The sequence below is a fragment of the Pogona vitticeps genome, chromosome 3, assembly GCF_051106095.1.
Source record: "Pogona vitticeps strain Pit_001003342236 chromosome 3, PviZW2.1, whole genome shotgun sequence".
NCBI classification, from domain to species: domain Eukaryota; kingdom Metazoa; phylum Chordata; class Lepidosauria; order Squamata; family Agamidae; genus Pogona; species Pogona vitticeps.
The window spans coordinates 81,130,693-81,148,190 of record NC_135785.1 but is presented as its reverse complement, the minus strand read 5'-3'; the positions used below and the strand labels follow the sequence as shown (position 1 = coordinate 81,148,190).

At 40.0% G+C, this 17,498-nt stretch overlaps 1 protein-coding gene across 1 annotated transcript in view; it reads left to right on the top strand.

Moving 5' to 3' along the window:
* Positions 1–17,498, top strand: part of DNTT (DNA nucleotidylexotransferase) — a 173,611-nt gene that overhangs the window by 135,330 nt on the left and 20,783 nt on the right. The window contains exons 9-10 of the mRNA XM_020795007.3: positions 4,226–4,489; positions 7,522–7,605. Of these exons, the coding sequence (XP_020650666.3) occupies positions 4,226–4,489; positions 7,522–7,605 (348 nt within the window). The remainder of the gene's footprint in view (positions 1–4,225; positions 4,490–7,521; positions 7,606–17,498) is intronic.

Sequence of the window (17,498 nt, the reverse complement as noted above, 5' to 3'; positions counted from 1 at the left end):
AGGGTGGCATGACTGCACGATTGGTATAACTGAGAGAACACTGGTAAGTTTAGTCTCAGAGCTCAGATGGTTGGTCTGCCTGCTTCCTCCTCCTCCTCCTTCACATTTTCCTTTTTAAAAGTCTACTTATCTGTTTATAGTATCCCTGATAGCTACAAAGGCATGTGGCTAATACAAATTAAGACTATCATCTTAATCCATGGGAGCACTGAGCAGCACAAGGGAACTCTTAACATAAAACTGTGAATATCCTTCAGCTAAAAAAAATATTAAAAATAAAACCCAAATGTGGTTTTATGAAAAGCAAGATGATTTGGTCTGAGGTGGGATAAGGAAAGGAGATGCCCAGCTTCCACACAGTGCTCTTTCCATGGTGTCTGTAGTCTGTAATGTTAAGATTAGGGCCTTTTAAGATATTCACAGTTGCCTGCTCTAAAAAGCCCTGTTTGCAACCTACAGAAATGCTGTTTCAGCTGCATTACAGGAAACAAGGTATTGTCCAGTGTCTCATCAAATTAGGTTAATCAGAAACATTATCCCAGTGGATCTATCCCTAGGCCTTGATTACTACTTGGAAATGGAGTTCTGACTTTGAGTCGGGCTTCAATTGCTTGCTGAAGTCAGCACCTATGTAACGGTTCCCTAATTGCATTTTTTAACAAAAGTAAAACATTGATACAGTTATTTGTGGGTTGGTAGCCTTTATATGTTCTTTGTACTTAATTTTACAAATTGGTAAGCTTCTTAATGACGGGAAGGCAATAAAAAGGTAACTTACAGGCCTTTATTCCCGAAATGGCTTTATCATCATATTTGCTACCTAGCAGCAGCCTCAAATTCTGAAATTGCAGTCACTTGAGTTTAGATTACGCAGTCAACAAGAGATGAAGAGTATTTCATAGTTGAGCTTTATTGCTAACATATTTAATGGGTCTGTAATTATCTAGGGTAAACCAAAGGGAGTACAATGTTCTTCTGGATGTGGCCAAACCCAAAAATGAGATGTGGAAATTCTGGTAATGAATAAATCATCTCTGTTTGTTATGTGCCTAGGAAATGGCAGTGAAAATTGTTGATAGCAGGAATGGAATCTGAAAGTGGAATTCTGAACTTAACACAAATATCCGTTTTATTTAAGAAAGCTGCAACAGATAGAAAAAATAGAATATCAAATCCTTCCAATAAGTGATGTTTTCATAATTATATCATAAATTGCACAGAGTGCTTTAACACTGTTAGGTTATGTATAATTGGAAAGAATAACAACAATAATGATAGTGAGATTATATAGTAAAGATGAGCTTGAAATCCCACTAGTAAAGGGTCTGTAAGCTTTTCAGCCTGAAAAGCCACATCTGATGTCAACTGTGGGCCATGCATATGTATGCATGTGCACATGCATGTGCATACCACACGTAACAACATATAAACAAATATACAAGTATCTTTGCAAATATCTTTACCTCATCCATCTTATTCTTTGAAGAGCACACTCCTGCTTTTGTCCCTTGATGGTGGAGGTAGAAGCAGGAGTAGCTCTTATAGGGTCATAGAGTCTTCACACAGCAGCTGCCAGAACATCTCCTGGAATCATTTCTGGAGGAACACTTTAAGATGATGTTGGGCCTGGATTATATCCTAAACTTTAATTCCAGAAATGGTGTTCAGTATTAGAGAGGACTGGCATCATAGATTATTGACAGGAATCAGCAATATGGGAGGCAGCAACCAGGGAGGTTGAAATGCCCCCTCTTAAAGCTTAACTAATGGCAATAAGAGCTTTACATGGAGATATGCAAGTTATTTTTGGCCTCACCATTTTGCCTTTGATCCTGTGTAACACAGCACTGTGTGGATGTACCATGAATGTTATCCTTCGTAGATCACAAGCTAAATACTGTATGAGCCAACTGTGTGATGTGGCTACAAAAAAGGCAAATGCTATTTTAGGCTGCATTAATAGAAGGCCTCACCTTGAGTATTGTGTCCGGTTCTGGACATCACACTTCAAGAAGGATGCTAACAAATTGGAACAAATTCACAGGAAGGGCGACAAGGATAATCGAGGGCTGAAAACCAATCCTTATGAGGAAAGGCTGAAAGAATTGGGCATGTTTAGCCTTGAAAAAAGAAGGCTGAGGGGTGATATGATAGCACTTTTCAAATATTTGAAAGGCTATCATACAGAGGAAGGGCAAGATCTGTTCTTGATCATCTCAGAGTGCAGGACACACAACAAGGGGTTCAAAGGAAGCCAGATTTTGGTTGAATATCAGGAAAAATTTCCTAACTGTTAGGAGGTATTCAAGAAAACTTAGATAATCATTTGGCAGATGTGCTTTGACTGTATTCCTGCACTGAGCAGGGGTTGTATTTGATGGCTTTGTAGGCCCCTTACAACTTCACTTTTCTATGATTCTATGATTATTTTGTATTTTTATGTCCCAAGATTATGCATATGGAGTCACCTGTGTTTTTGACAGGCTGAAACATTCTGTTGGAGAATTCTATTTACTTCATGGATTGAATCCATCTAAGTGTGCATGGTTCTATAATTAGTTCTAGTGATTATGGCATTGCTCTTGGACTTAAATGAAACCTAGGATTCCATGGCAATAGTCTTGTGAACTATAGAAACATGGTCCTGTACTTTGTTGGCTTCATGTTGCTGCCTTTCGCAACAGAAAAATGCTATGTTTCATCTGACTGCTGTGTCAGAGTTGCAGCTAGAAACTGTTCTTAGACCCCATTCAGGATTACACGGACACTTTCCTATTAGCGTAGCTGAGAGATAGTGAACATTGGTTCCTGCAGTTTTGTTGGCCTACAACTCCCATCCGCCCCTCCCAGCATGGCTAAGGGCAAGGAAATGTGGGAATTCTAGTTCAAAACATCCAAAAGGGCAAAATGGTATTTCATCCCAACATAAGATTGTGGAACTTCACTTCCCAACAAAATTCAGAGAATTAAATTTTTCTCATTGGTGGAAAGCATTCTACCCAATTATATCTTTTTCTTGCTAAAGGCCCAATTCATGTAGTGTTGGAGTGACACTGGAGTTCCTTTATCCCATGCTGGTTAGCAGCATCTGTTAGTGGGATACTCACAGGTATGGTTTTGATTCTTTCACTCAGGCTGCAACGATACAAATACTGTGGAATTTGCTGCAGGTATGCAATGAATGGATTCACTTTAAAACAACCTGATCACATGATGCAAAAACCATTTCTAATCAGTTGAGCCCTTTTTGTTTTAAATGCAGAGTTTTTTCCTCCGCCACTGTTTTTTTTTAACTTTTTTTTTCGAGCCAGAAGAATTCAGATGGACTTTTTACCTTGTGCTCAGTTGTTTCACTCTCCAAAGGGATGGGCGAGGAGCATGACTGTGGGTGGTATTCTGGTGACATACTAAACTGGGCAGCAGGAACACCCACCCCTGTGATTTTTTTCTCTCTAGTAGCCCCAAAGGTTTTTTTTATTTCAAAAAGTACAAACTACTGAGTTTAATGCTTGATCTACACCATGCAATGCTTTTAAACAGCTGACTGTATTAACAATGAACTGTCAACGGAGAGCCAGTGTAGTTGCAGCCTCACTAAATTCATTGTCACTTCAGGGAGTGATAAAGCTATTGGAAGAAATCCTAGTATATTTTTCCTAACATATGCACTTCCTTTTAAGAGCAGGTATGGAAGGTATGGGAATAGTGTTGGATCCAATTGGGGACAGTCCTTTCATTATGGAGAGTGAGATATCTTTCACCATCCTGAGTACAGTAGCCTGAGGCAGGAGATTATGGCTTCATGAAAGGGCAAAAACTCTTGGCTGTAAATTTATTATTATTGTATTTTGTCTGCCAAAAATTGGAAGGAGTTCCTGTGGCATTTTCTGCTTCATGTGCCAGAATCACTTGGTTGACTTTAAGTACTTTGATTTGTTGTCTCTGTGTTTGTGTGTGTACTATGTGGTGTTGTGTCTCAGGTGGCAACATATCATAGGGCATCCCGAATTCTAGATGCACAAAAAGGCCAATCCATTACACAAATCATGTTGGAAGTTGGCTGCAACACCTAGACTAATCATTCCACTGAATTCAGCCCTTGAGTTTTCTAATCTGGGCTTCCAAAGCAGGATGCTGTTTCTGGTGCTGTTCTAGTGAGGTATGTGTGTTGGGTTGTTAATTACAGTAATGGACAGTGAATTATGTATTTCCCTCCCCCCCTTAGGGAGTGCTCCTGTACTATGATCTTATTGAATCAACATTTGACAAGACAAAGCTGCCAAGCAGAAGAGTTGATAGTTTAGATCATTTTCAGAAATGCTTTGCCATTATAAAACTACCCAAGGAAAAAGTATACCCCGACACTTCCATCTTACCTGATTCTTCTGCTGAGGAAGAAGAGAAAGACTGGAAGGCAATAAGAGTGGATCTGGTTGTATGCCCTTTTGAACAATATGCATTTGCTCTGTTGGGATGGACAGGATCAAGGGTAAGTAATCTAAATTACTCTTCTTTAGAAATGAGAACTTTAATTTTGGTGTGTAGTATGCAGTGGATTTGAAAAATGCTTCATCTTTTCATAGATTTCCACACCTCACTAAGGAGGTTTACTAAGGTGAAATTCTTTGGCTGAAGAATTCAGGCAGCTGCTTTATAGTATCAAACACTATATATTGCATGGTCTATAGCTTCCTCTAGTAACCAGTTCTGGCAAACAGATATACAGTATATGGAAGTATCAAACACTATACGCTTCTTTCAGCACCATGTATATATATGGCAGTGGTGCAGTGGTTAAACTGCTGTACTACAGCTAAAAAACTGTGCTCATGAACCGGGGTTCAATCCCAGGTAGGCGGCTCAAGGTTAACTCAGCCTTCTATCCTTCCGAGGTCGGTAAAATGAGTACCCAGCTCGCTGGGTGGGGGGGAATGTGTAGCCTGCGTAATTAACTTGTAAACTGCCCAGAGACCGCTTGAAGTGCTATGGGGCGGTATATAAGCAGCACGCTTTCCTTTTGCTTTGCTTTGAAAGAAGTGTATTACTTATAGAAGTGTATAGAAGTCCAATATGGACTTCTAACCCTAAATGCAGTGTATTCCTTTGGCTTTCAAGTGTGTGTGTGTGTGTATAAAAGTATATATTTTATATATAAGTATATATATATATACTTATATATAAGTATATATATGTGTGTGTGTGTGTGTGTGTGTGTGTGTGTATATATATGTGTCTGTGTATGTATAAATATATAAGTATCAAACACTATATATTGCATGGTCTATAGCTTCCTCTAGTAACCAGTTCTGGCAAACATTCCCTGGAAATAATAAATAAAAACCCTAGAAAGACATATGTGGTTAAGTGAATCAGTGGATACTGAACTTGTGGGCAGGGAAGTCCTACTGTACTTTCTAAATAGGCTGAGACAAATTGACTTGATAAAACTACCCTGGATCTATCATAAATTCACTGGGGTTTGACCCCAGATCTTCCCTCTCATTCATTCTTTGTTCATTATAACTCAGATAGGGACCTTTGCTACTCCAGATGAAAAGCTACTGCTCCAATCACACCTCGCCATCGGCCAGGCTAGTTGATGTTGATGAGAAATATTTTAAACCTTCTGGGGGGACCCCACCATGCAGTCTGCCTGAACTGTTCTGCTACTAGATTGGGCTAGATGCTAAAGATACGATTCATTAAAAAAATCCATTTGTTAAAAAGTTGAAACTCTGGACTGTGATGAAATTGCAGTTTTAAAATAAATAACCCATCCTGTTCTCACTGGAATTTTGTGCAATTTGCAGCATTTCAGTAAATGAAGGACCAGTGGGAATCATGCACTTGACATTTCTTTTTTCCTGAGAGTGTGGAAAATCTTATTGGAACAGTTCAAGCTTTGCTCGAAGCATACATATTTCAAATGAGTTCTGAGTTTGCTACAAAGGTTCTAACAGAAAAGATGCTTGGAGGAGCCAATTTCCTTGTTCTTTTAAAAATGCATTTGTATCTTCTAATGCCCATTATTAAAACCATAAGAACAGTAAATCTAAACTGATGCTACTTAATGAATCAAATGAAGAGTTGTAACACATACTATAATGGCCATCATGACCTTTTAATTTTATGCTTGATTTTCATGTTTTTAGGTTGTTCTATGATTTGTGTATGTTATAAATGATTCAGAAATCTTACCCAATAAAAGGCAGTATTACAATATTTTACATAAATACATAACCATCCTGTCTCCTGGGTCAGTCCGAGACATTTTGATGACTGAGATGGAACAGCAGATGGTATCCCCTTATTCACCAATCCACAGCGAGATAGTACAAAAAAACGCAAGCAAGCTATTTTATTACATAAGACAGAAAACTACACAAACATCTCTCTCAGTCCTAGATGTAAAAATAGCATCCCCATGAATTGGATAGCTAACAATCTGCTTCTCTTCCATGGCACCCTAAAACCACTGCCTGAGATGTCCATTTCACTCTGCCTAATGCTAGGGTCAGCCCTGCTGGAAATGATATTGCTTGAAATGTGTGTTTGTGGCAAAAAAGATCCCTTTGACATCCACCTCTAGTCTGAGCAGGCTGCTTATATAAAGGTTGTGATCTTATGATGTCACAACCCTAATCTGTATAAGGTTGGGCAATGGTGGTCCTTCAAATAGTTTTGGCATATAGTTCCCCTTCAGCCCTAGCCTCATTAGATTGTGGAAGCTGCAGTCCAACCCACTATACACTTACCAGGGATTAAGGTCCATTGAACACAATGAGATGGACTTCTAACCCTAAATGCAGTACTATATGCAGTGTATTCCTTTGGCTTTCAAGTGACTGGAGGCAACTACCAGCGAACACTCTGCAAACTTCTCCACTCACTGCAAAAAATGCAAACACCTAAGCTTTTTTGACTCAGACAAATTGTGTGAGTCACAACCAAATGGAGTCCAGTATGTGTTTAAATTAAACCATCTCTTCTTATAAAACTATAACAATCAGCAAGGCAGTTAGTATCAGACAAAGCTAATGTGATGTAGTATTGCATGTCAAAAAACAGTCCCTCTCGGTGAGCATCCATTATGGAACTCGCATGAACTGCAGGCTACATTCATTATAGAGAAGAGGGTAATGTATGATGGCAATTTCATATTTCTTAATGTTAGCTGTACAGTAATAGGGATCTGACAGATTCCCTTGTAAATGGTGACTCTACTTTAATACCAGTTTTAAGGGATCATTCTTTCCCCAGTGTTTTAAAGCAGCTGAAAATGGCACAGACCTGTTATGCAGAACAGTAGCAAGTCAGACATATGTTTCTAGACAGCAGCCTTTGCTAAATCTAGTGGTATGAATTATTTGTTTCTCTCTATACACATGCGCGGGTGCACACACACATGCACACACACAATTGTGAATACAAGTACTTCTTAAAAGTTGCAATTTTACCATGTGTGAATTCTGATATTCATTTTGCTTTATAAAACTGACACTGCGTTTTCTACATGTGCAGCAATTTGAACGTGATCTGCGAAGATATGCCACCCATGAGAAGAAAATGATGCTGGATAATCATGCTTTATATGATAAAACGAAGGTAATGTCCTTAGAATTTTTATATCAGATTTCCCTTAGGCTGAGTACTCTCTGCTTTGGCTTCAATTTGTTACTCATTACAAATGATAACTCCCCATCCTTTCAACAGAAGATAATTCTCTGAATTTCTAAAAACTGCAACTAGAACTCTTATTGCTATGTTAATTGAAGGTCACTAAGCAATTACCTTGAAATATTTCAGAAGAACCATACTGTATGAAAAAAACTTAGAAATAAATATTGATCATGTTTATTTATGTTTTAAGATAAGGGAGTCTGTCTTGACTGGCTTGAGGTCATCCAGACACTGGCCATTTGCACTGCCTTGTATTGCCCTATTTTGTTCTCCCTTTTTCCTCCTTTGTTCAGCAAACGTTGGATTTATTGGGTTCAGTAACCACAAGCTGACTTCCCTCCCCTCTAACACCATGCCAGAATTTGCTTTTGCAAGCAAGAAATAAATCTGATGCTGCTCTAAGATTGAAGTCATACAGCAAAAGAAGGCGGGTGAGATGCAGGCAGAGAAGGCAGCCGCTTTCCAGATGGACCAGGGAAAGTGTTTGTCTTGGGTTATTGAAGGACAGCCTTGGGAAGGGGCTTCACTCAGAGAGGAAAAAGTCGCAGAAGTGAAAGAAAGAAGGCTGATTGTCCAGAGGAATTGGGTTTGACTCTTATTCTTCTCCTGTAATACGTATTAAAGGTGAAAGAAAAGTAAAAGTGCTAGTTTGTTTCTTCGACTTCTCTCCTTTTCTGTATTCTCTCTCTTTTTTGTGGATTGGATTGGGAAAGAAAGAAAGAAAGAAAGAAAGAAAGAAAGAAAGAAAGAAAGACTTACGCCCAACCACCAAAGCAAGTGTCAGATTACAAATGAAGCAAACCTCCTGGTGATCAAAATGATTGTTCCTACTGGAACAAACAGGAACAAAATATGAAGCAGTTTTTTGGGAGGTATAAAAAAGTCCAGGAAAAAGGGGAAGACAAAGGAGAGAAGCAGTACAAAGCAAGGGGAAAAAAACCATCATCTGGATCTCAGAGCAATTTCTGGGGAAATCCATGAAGGGTTTCCAAAGCGATACAGATGCCTTTTAAGAGCCCTTAGAGAGAAAGGAGGTGCCAGTTTTTGTACATGCATCTATAAAATCTTTTTGATGTCCTTGTGGGAAGTGAAGTTCTCTATCAAAGAAACAATGGCTGAAATCCAGTAGTAAATCATAACGGGAGTAGTCCCATAGAATCAGTGACGTTTACAAGAGAATTGACTCACCAAATCCCCCCCCCCCGATTCAGTGGGTCTACTCTATCTATGTCTTAGTACTAGATTACAGCCAATGAAGGTTGATCATTTTGATCACCAGGAATATTCTTACAGCAAGCAGAAGGTGGTTCAGGTTATATTTAGATCTTTGCTCTGTATCCTTGATTGTGTATGCAAAATAGCTTCAGGATATGGATGCATTTCCTGCAAATAATCCCCTACGTTCTCCTATCTGTAGTTAGTTTTTTTTCCTGACCTTCCCCCATTCATATGCTACACCATCTTTCCCCATGCTGGTTAAGTAATCCTGAGGACCTACATCCAGTGTAATGTAATGGACAAAAACAATTTTTGTGGTGGATATTTGTTGTTTTTTCCAGTAGAGCAAGCAATTGTGCATTTTTGTGCTTGTGGACCATAGGAATCCTGCCATTTGTTTGGCTTGTTATGGAACCAGTTCTGAAACCAGTTCTGCAGATGGAAACTACTTGATTTTTCACAGATTGGTCTTCGGCTTATGAAATCCAGGGTTAGTTTTTTTGTGAGCAGAGCCCCTTTTGCAATACCAGAGTGATACCAAAGAGGCCAAGTATGCATGTTTTAAATGATCACTTGCATGACAGGATGCATTATGGCAAAGAAACCAAAACAAGTAGTGCTGGGAAGAATGTGGACAGCTACATCAAGAGAAAAATCACTTAGGCACTGGAATGTGAGGCGATAATAAACAATAGCTTCTGATAGCCACCCTGAGAATCTACCCATGTATGTACAGATTAGCAGTCTGATTGTATGGAAATCTTGGGTTCACTCTGTAGTTTATTAGCAGACCTCATCTGAAAGTAGTTGCTAGTGCATATGGACATTTTCACCCCTGTACTATTCATGAAGATCACTACACTCTATTCTCCTTCAACAATTGTCGAATAATTGCACGAAATCATCTTACTGCTCAGAAAGCATCACACTCACTATGAAATGGCTTGTTTGCAAACAGTCACAACTGATTTTATGGGCAAAATAGTTTCCTAATAGGCTGGGATTTGCTAGATATTGGCTGAAATCCTGTTGGCACAGCTCCATGTGTGTAAGACTGATAATGTCATCCGCTAAGGCCTTTTATCACTAATTAAAACTTCCTGATCTCACCTCTTCCCCAATTCCAAGGCTCCTTAAGGCTCCCTTTACCTTGGGGAAGTGTTGGAATCTCAGGGTGGAAGGTGGGAGTCCTCAGTGTTTGAAAATCAGGGTGGTGGTGGTGTATTTGAAATTTTTAATTAGTGCTAAAAGAAAGGTCTTTGCTGATGACATCACCAACCTTGGAGCCAGAGTTGTACCAACAGGATTTCAACCAATGGATCCAGAAACCTCCCCATAGTAGGGGTTCCAAAAAGGAGGGAGTCTTCTGTACCAGCAGCTAAGGAAAGCGATGCAATGACTTTCAAAATAATTTGGCAATAATCGCTATCCACAACCCAGAGATAAATCCTAAATTGGAGGATATTTACTACAGTTCTATATATCAGCTTCTTGAGTTATTCTTGGTTATAAGACATTCTTTCGTCTATGTTCTATTAGCCATGAGGCAGGACTCCAGTGAGTACCACATGTTTTACAAAACCATTTAAAATGTGGTACAATAAAATAGCTTTGCGTGTCATCGATTTTGTAAATAACATAAAAGTGACCTTTCAGAAAGTACATGGATAAAATATGTGTTGTCATAGTTAAATCTCAGTTTAAATTGCTTTTTAAGAGTGGCGTGTTGATTTTAATTTTGAGGAATCTTCACCAGATTAATAAATACTGTTGTGTTAAGCCACTGTTGAAAAAGCAGCATTGTTTTACTGAAACAAGCCCTTAGATTAATTATAGTTTGAGTAGAAGGTAGTGTCTAAGCAGAGAAAAAGCTGAATTTTCTCATTGCTTTGAGTTTTTAAAATCTCCCAAAGGAATATATTAAGCAATCTTCAATTGACCTTGAAAACAGCGGCTTAGCTGAGACCAGTATAATTAGTGGAGCCTCATTCAAAGAAAGAAAGTGTACTTTTGTGATAATAGGCCAAAGGCTAAAGAATGATGTGGAGGCTTGTTGTAGAATTTCATTTCAGAACCTAGAAAATAGGTATGGATGGGGACTGCCTGAGAATGATGTTTATTCATTTGCTTCATATTTCTGAATCATTCTTTTATTCAATGAGTGTTTGAGGCTGCTTACAGTAAAATCATAAACCCAATTAAATGTTCTTTAAAAACAAACAATCTTAACCGGCAGCTTGACAGAATCAAATAGTCATACATATTATATAGAGCTCAGTCCTGAAGGAGCCAGGCTAGTCTTTCTCGGAAGGTGAGCTACAATCAACGTGCGGTTACATGGTAGGCCCGGTTTTATATTCCCATCAGACTTCCCTTTTCCAGGGCATCAGATGAAGAATGTGAGATCCAGGCCAGTTTGTTTTGGAGGAAGTGGTCAGTCAGGTACTGTGGCAACAAACCCTTTAGAACTTTAAAGGTGCTTTTTAGGTAAGCACCAACACCACAAAGCTGCTTCAGAAACCAATTACTTTGAAACCACCCATTCAGCCAGCATGACCCCAGCTCTAAAGTGACTTGGCAAATAACGTTGTCCACAGTGGTGGTTGCATTCGATTGTATTCTCCACTTGTCTAGTTCTCAACAGAGGTCATCCACCAAGATGACCAGGGTTGTGTCCATCCTAAAATCAGGCCTGAACACAAACAAAAAAGGATCCGGGTGATCTATTTCAACCAAGAAAACCTAGAGTTTTGATGCCTGAGTGTACCCTTAAAAAAGGCAAGGGACAGAGAATAGAGACTAGTCAAGAACAATCAAAAATAGTGGGAGCCAGTGAAGGCTTTTTAAAGTAAATGCCTGATCAGGCTTCCTTTAGAGAACCTGGATGTGAGCTGCCTTCAAGGAGATATTTATAACTCCTGATCAACCAGCATGGTCAAGAATCTCAGAAGCCTCATACCTCTAAGCAGCTTGTCCACATCCTCTGTCTATGGCACTGGTTCTTGGGTTACTCAGGTGTTTTGGACTGCAACTCCCAGAAGCCTTCACCACCAACTGTGCTGGCTGGGGTTTCTGGGAGTTGCAGTTCAAAAACATCCAAGTAACAAAGGTTAAGAACCACTGGTCTATGGCATACTATGTACATACTTTGATATATTTGAGCTCAGTTGATGTCATGTAATTTGCATGGGATCCCTCCACTTAAGAGCTGACACTCAGCCAGCGTGGTTAGTGATTAGTTGACTTTAAGGCAAAAGAAACTTTTGCAAGCTCTGTCCTTTTACATATTACTTGTCTTTCATTTCTCTAGAGCAGACTTTATGGCATTACAGAGAGTAATTTCATCTGAATACCTTGTGCCCTTTTAGCACAGCAAGCTTCTGCTTTGTTAGGTATCATTGTGCTGTTCAGTATTTATACGGAAGAATATTCAGCCATAGAAATTATATGATACTTGGCCAGCAAGCCACTATTTAATATCCTTGCTTAACTCTGCAGAGGAGCATTTTCAAACAATAATGAATTCAAAGAATAACAAATGACATTTTCTTGAATCAAGAGTATGATCAATGAGGAAGTATGAAAGAGAATAAATTAAAACTAGCACATCATCATGCGCATAAAATTCAGAAAGCCGGAATACTTAGGCCAATGAGAAATGACAACTACAGATTGTTACAGATGATCATTCAAGGTAAAATAAATGGGAAAAGAAGCACATGAAAAAGACAAGCAGAATCTGTTTGTGAAGAATCTGGTTTGGATGCAGTTCATTCTGTTTTGTAGAACAATGTTTACCAACCTTGGATCCCCAGCCGTTCTTGGACTAAAATGCCCAGAAACCTTCACCACTAGCTCTGTTGGCCAGAATTTCTGGGAGTTGTAGTCCAAAAACATCTGGGAATCCAAGGTTGGGAAACACTGTTTTAGAATATTCATGCACAGTATGTCGGACCATCTCAGCTGCTTCCAATAGTAGAGCTGGCAGAAGAGGATGGGAAAAAGAAAGAGAGGGCACACAAACACATCCTAGAAGTGACAAGTCAAGAGAGCCAGCCATTTTCTTTCTGTCTCTGCACTGCCCCCCACAGGTGGTCCAGTGAAGGCATCCATACCTCATATACCAGTTTAGCTTCTCTTGCTGAAGTTGAGAACCATAGTCTCAAAAATCACAAGTGCTATGAGGAACATCAGGTGATCACTGCCTTTGTATAAGACAGCATAATAATCATAATGTCATATATAGCCTGGTTACAAATTATATGAAACCTCCTGAGAGAGGAATGCTTATGGCTCTGTGGTTTCATCTAGTAAAAGGCTTCTGCATAGACTGACCTTGAAGTATGCCCCACTACTCTGAACAGGATTTCCTTTTGTGCAAGTGCAACACTTTGGAGTTTTATGGGGGTTACACAAGCAATATAAGAATATGCTGAAAATGTATGTTTGTGTGGCAGGGGCAGGCTACTCTGGCAGGTCTAGAGGCCTATTTTGCTCCCCTGGACCCAGTGCATCCAAATTTGGGCAGTAAAAGGCTTTGGAACAAGGAGGAAATATTTGTATCAATGGCTTTTCCTTTACATGTACTGTATATGTAATTGCTATGGCTCCATTATATAGAATCCCAGGATTTACTCTTGGATGAGGTACTTAGTTTTGATGAGGTACTCTCCATACACAGCCCTCATGCTGTAGTTCAGGGGAGTCTGCGAGAACACTCCAGCAAAGTCTAGGCAGCTTGTTGAACCACAGATGACAGTAAACAGTACATCAGACTGATATAACTGTGTTGTAGGGTCACTTCTTATTTCCAGCTGAATTTTGACAGTAAACTATGAAAAATCCACAGGCTTTTAGTGGCGCCTTTGCCAATCACAACAATAGGTGGTCGGGTGAGGACATGCAGTCTGTGGACTGCATAATGATCACGCCTAATATAGGGATAAAAATAAGCCACCAATGTCTATGCTGGTGCCCATTGAACAATCCATAGGGCATGGAAGAGCAGTCTCCAGAGATCCAGGGGCTGGACATGCCCATCTCTGGCCCTTGGAGGGTGACACCTATTCGTTAAGCCCCCATCCTTCTTTTCTTGCAAAAATGTGTGTGTGTATCTGAAAAGCCCTATTGTATCCTCTAATGCTAACATGTGCTGGATTATGGAGAAAGCCAGAGAGTTCCAGAAAAACATCTACTTCTGCCTCATTGACTTTGCAAAAGCCTTTGACTGTGTGGACCACAGCAAACTATGGCAAGTCCTTAAAGAAATGGGAGTGCCTGGCCACCTTATCTATATCTGGTTTTTTCAGCAGCAATGTATGGAAGTGAGAGCTGAACTATAAAGAAGGCTGACTGCTGAAGAATTGATGCCTTTGAATTGTGGTGCTGGAGGAGGCTCTTGAGAATCCCCTGGACTGCAAGGAGAACAAGCCTATCCATTCTGAAGGAAATCAACCCTGAGTGCTCACTGGAAGGACAGATCCTGAAGCTGAGGCTCCAATACTTTGGCCATTTCATGAGAAGAGAAGACTCCCTGGAAAAGACCCTGATGTTGGGAAAGTGTGAAGGCAAGAGGAGGAGGGGACGACAGAGGACGAGATGGTTGGATAGTGTCATCAAAGTGACCAACATGAATTTGATCCAATTCTGGGAGGACAGGAGGGCCTGGCATGCTCTCATCCATGGGGTCACGAAGAATCAGACATGACTTAACAATTAAACAACAAACAATAACATCCTCTAATGATCCACTGAACAAAAATTAAGAGTTTAGGAAATCCATGGGTATTGCCACCAAACCGTGGCAAAATTGCCCCCATGCCTTCAAAAAGGCAAGAGGAGTGAATTTTTAAAGATTAATTTGGGGTGTGTGTAGATATTGGGGAAACAGGGGTGCTGGCCACGGCACCCCCACCCCTGGTCCATGGTAGGCTGCCTGTTGCCCATCCCTGTGTTAGAGTAACCAGGTGTGGTAGTCTGTAAACTCTGGCCTAGCAGTAAATTGTAATGCGGCCACATTTGTGTAGCTCTGACAAGTTTATTATAAGAACAGGAACCGTTTGCATTGAGGGTGGATTCTACCCATGACTGGCTCCTCTTGCAACAAGTTCTGCCATTTAATTGTAGGAATCCTAAGGTTCATCCATGCACTATCAAGTGCTTCTTTCCAACAGCAGCTCTTTGGTCAAGTTCTGAATTATCCCCATGTTTCCATATTGATCTCCAGACTGCATTTGAGGGACGAAAACTGGGGGTCCAATTCATACAGAGCAGATCTCCAGCTGGCTCTTTGGGTCCTGCTCTTGGTGTACCCTGTTCATCTAAACAGCTAATAAACCACTCTATTTTTAAAAGACTTTCAGTAGCAACTGAGCACATTGTGTTTCATGTTTGTTTTTATTACAAAGGAATGCTCAAAGTGGCTTTCCTTGCCAAGCTAAAGAGGGGATTTTAATGGTTCTTTGCAAAACTGGATGCTATAGTCAAAAGTTTGGCAGATGCTTGGCTAAAATTATGTGGTGATAACAGAGAAACAGTCAGTCTTGAGAGAGCATCTTGATGAATTAAACATGGTACAGCTGCAGTGTTTGCTTTCGATGCCTGCAGAAATGACTGGATTAGCCATAAAGTAAACATAAAGATTCTAAGCTTATAATATTGATTTCCAATGTGATGGGTGCTTTTCACATAGTCATTACTACGATTAAACACTGAGTCATTGTAAACAGATGCACACTCTTTCACTTACTAAGTGCTTCCCCTGCTTTTATCTTGTTGGGCAGAAGAGCAATTACACATATGACTCCAGGAATTTGTTCCTTTCCGCACCTGGTCTGCTTTAGAAATCAAGTGTTAAAATAATCTCAGCTGTTCCTCTGTAATAACAAAGAATGACCATTCATTTCTTGTGCACAGGAAAGTTTTTCTGCAAAGCAACTGAGCTAACAACTTTAATTGCTGGAGATTCATAATCCAGAGGTTACTTTTACAGGCCCAGTATGTAAATCCACTTAAAATGGAAATGAATGGAACCTACTGAGTGTACAGCATTCTTAGATGTTGTGCTTCTGCTTAAAATGAAAATGTAGGGAATTACATCTTCAGCACAAAAGGTACTGGCAAAAACACATTCAGTGCTACAACAATCAGGACAATACAGATCTACCAGCTGACATTCTACCAATTGGTTTGACAGTCTGCCAGTCTTGTGGGCTGTATCATTGGACTTTCTAGAACAGTTTCTGCCTCTGTTCGTCCTGCTTGTCTGGATGGTTTTGTTATGACTCCAGCCAAGAGACTCTTTAACACCAACAAAGCCCAATCAGTTTGCTTTGGGGTGGGGAATAGGTCTTCACTTGTCATAATGTGCCTTAGGAATGAGTCAGCCATAGCTGTTGTTGGCTCAGATATTCTGGTGTTTTTGATCTGTACTATGGGACACAGGACTAATTATATTGGGGCAACTGATTCTCTATTCTGAGATCAGTAAGCAGCCTTTGCATAATTAAAGCCACTGCAATGTGTTTATGCCAAGGGTTTATTGTGTGTTGATTGGTTTAAACAGTTTCAGAGCATTTTGCCATAAAGGGACAGACTTCTGTAAGCTGGTTGCAAGTTAAAATAACTAAGTAAAATAGGGCATCAATATTAAAAAAGAACATCTCTCATATGCCTGCTGTATATTCTAAGAATTTAACAATGCCTTTTGATTTGTACAAGTCACAAAGCATTGTGGCACTAATTGGGATTGCCAGGTCAACACTCCTCTGAGATTTCAGTGCTCAGATCTGAGACTGGGTGGGAGATCCTTGTGATGTCACAAGGGGTAGCCAAGCAAGAGTTGGGAGAAGGCAGGGACTGTTGCTGGGTGAGTTGGTTGTGGAGATGAGAATTAGCAAAATCGGGGCGCATGAGGCCAAGATCCAGGTAGAATGTGACGAATGAGGGCCAGGAAAGAAAATCATTTTGGGGCTGCTGGGCAGGCAGCAAAATGCACTTGGCAGCTGCTGAAGTTGCTACTGCCCCTCTCACTTCTGACATTTTGATCTGCCAACAGTGAGCTAGTACACCATGCCTACAAACACACCTTGGCACTGAGCAACTGAGCCCTTGCATCAGCTGGAAAAGGGGGGGGAGACGGGTGCCCACCTTATATAATAAAACAAACTTCATCTAATGATTTCCCTGTCTGGAGAACAAGAGTAGCCTAGCAATTCACGAAGACTTCACCAAACAGACTGAGATGTGGTAACCCCAGTACTAATGCTCTTGTTGTGTTTTAATAATACCTTGTTAATTAACCTAGACGGATGATAATAAAAACACTTAAAAATTCAAAGGACAGATGAGAAGCAAAATTAAAAGGTGACAGAAATAGGGCCAGAACCCTGGATTTCCTTTTTGAGTGACTATCATGTAGAGACAAAAGAGAACTACTACAAGAACCAGTATAAAGAAATAGAGAAGAAAAATAAAATGGGGAAAAGAATATATCTGTCTTCCAGAAGATCCAAGAAATCAAAGGGAAATGTAAACCTAGATTTTGTTGTTTAATCATTTAATCATGTCCGACTCTTTGTGAATCCATGGACCAGAGCACG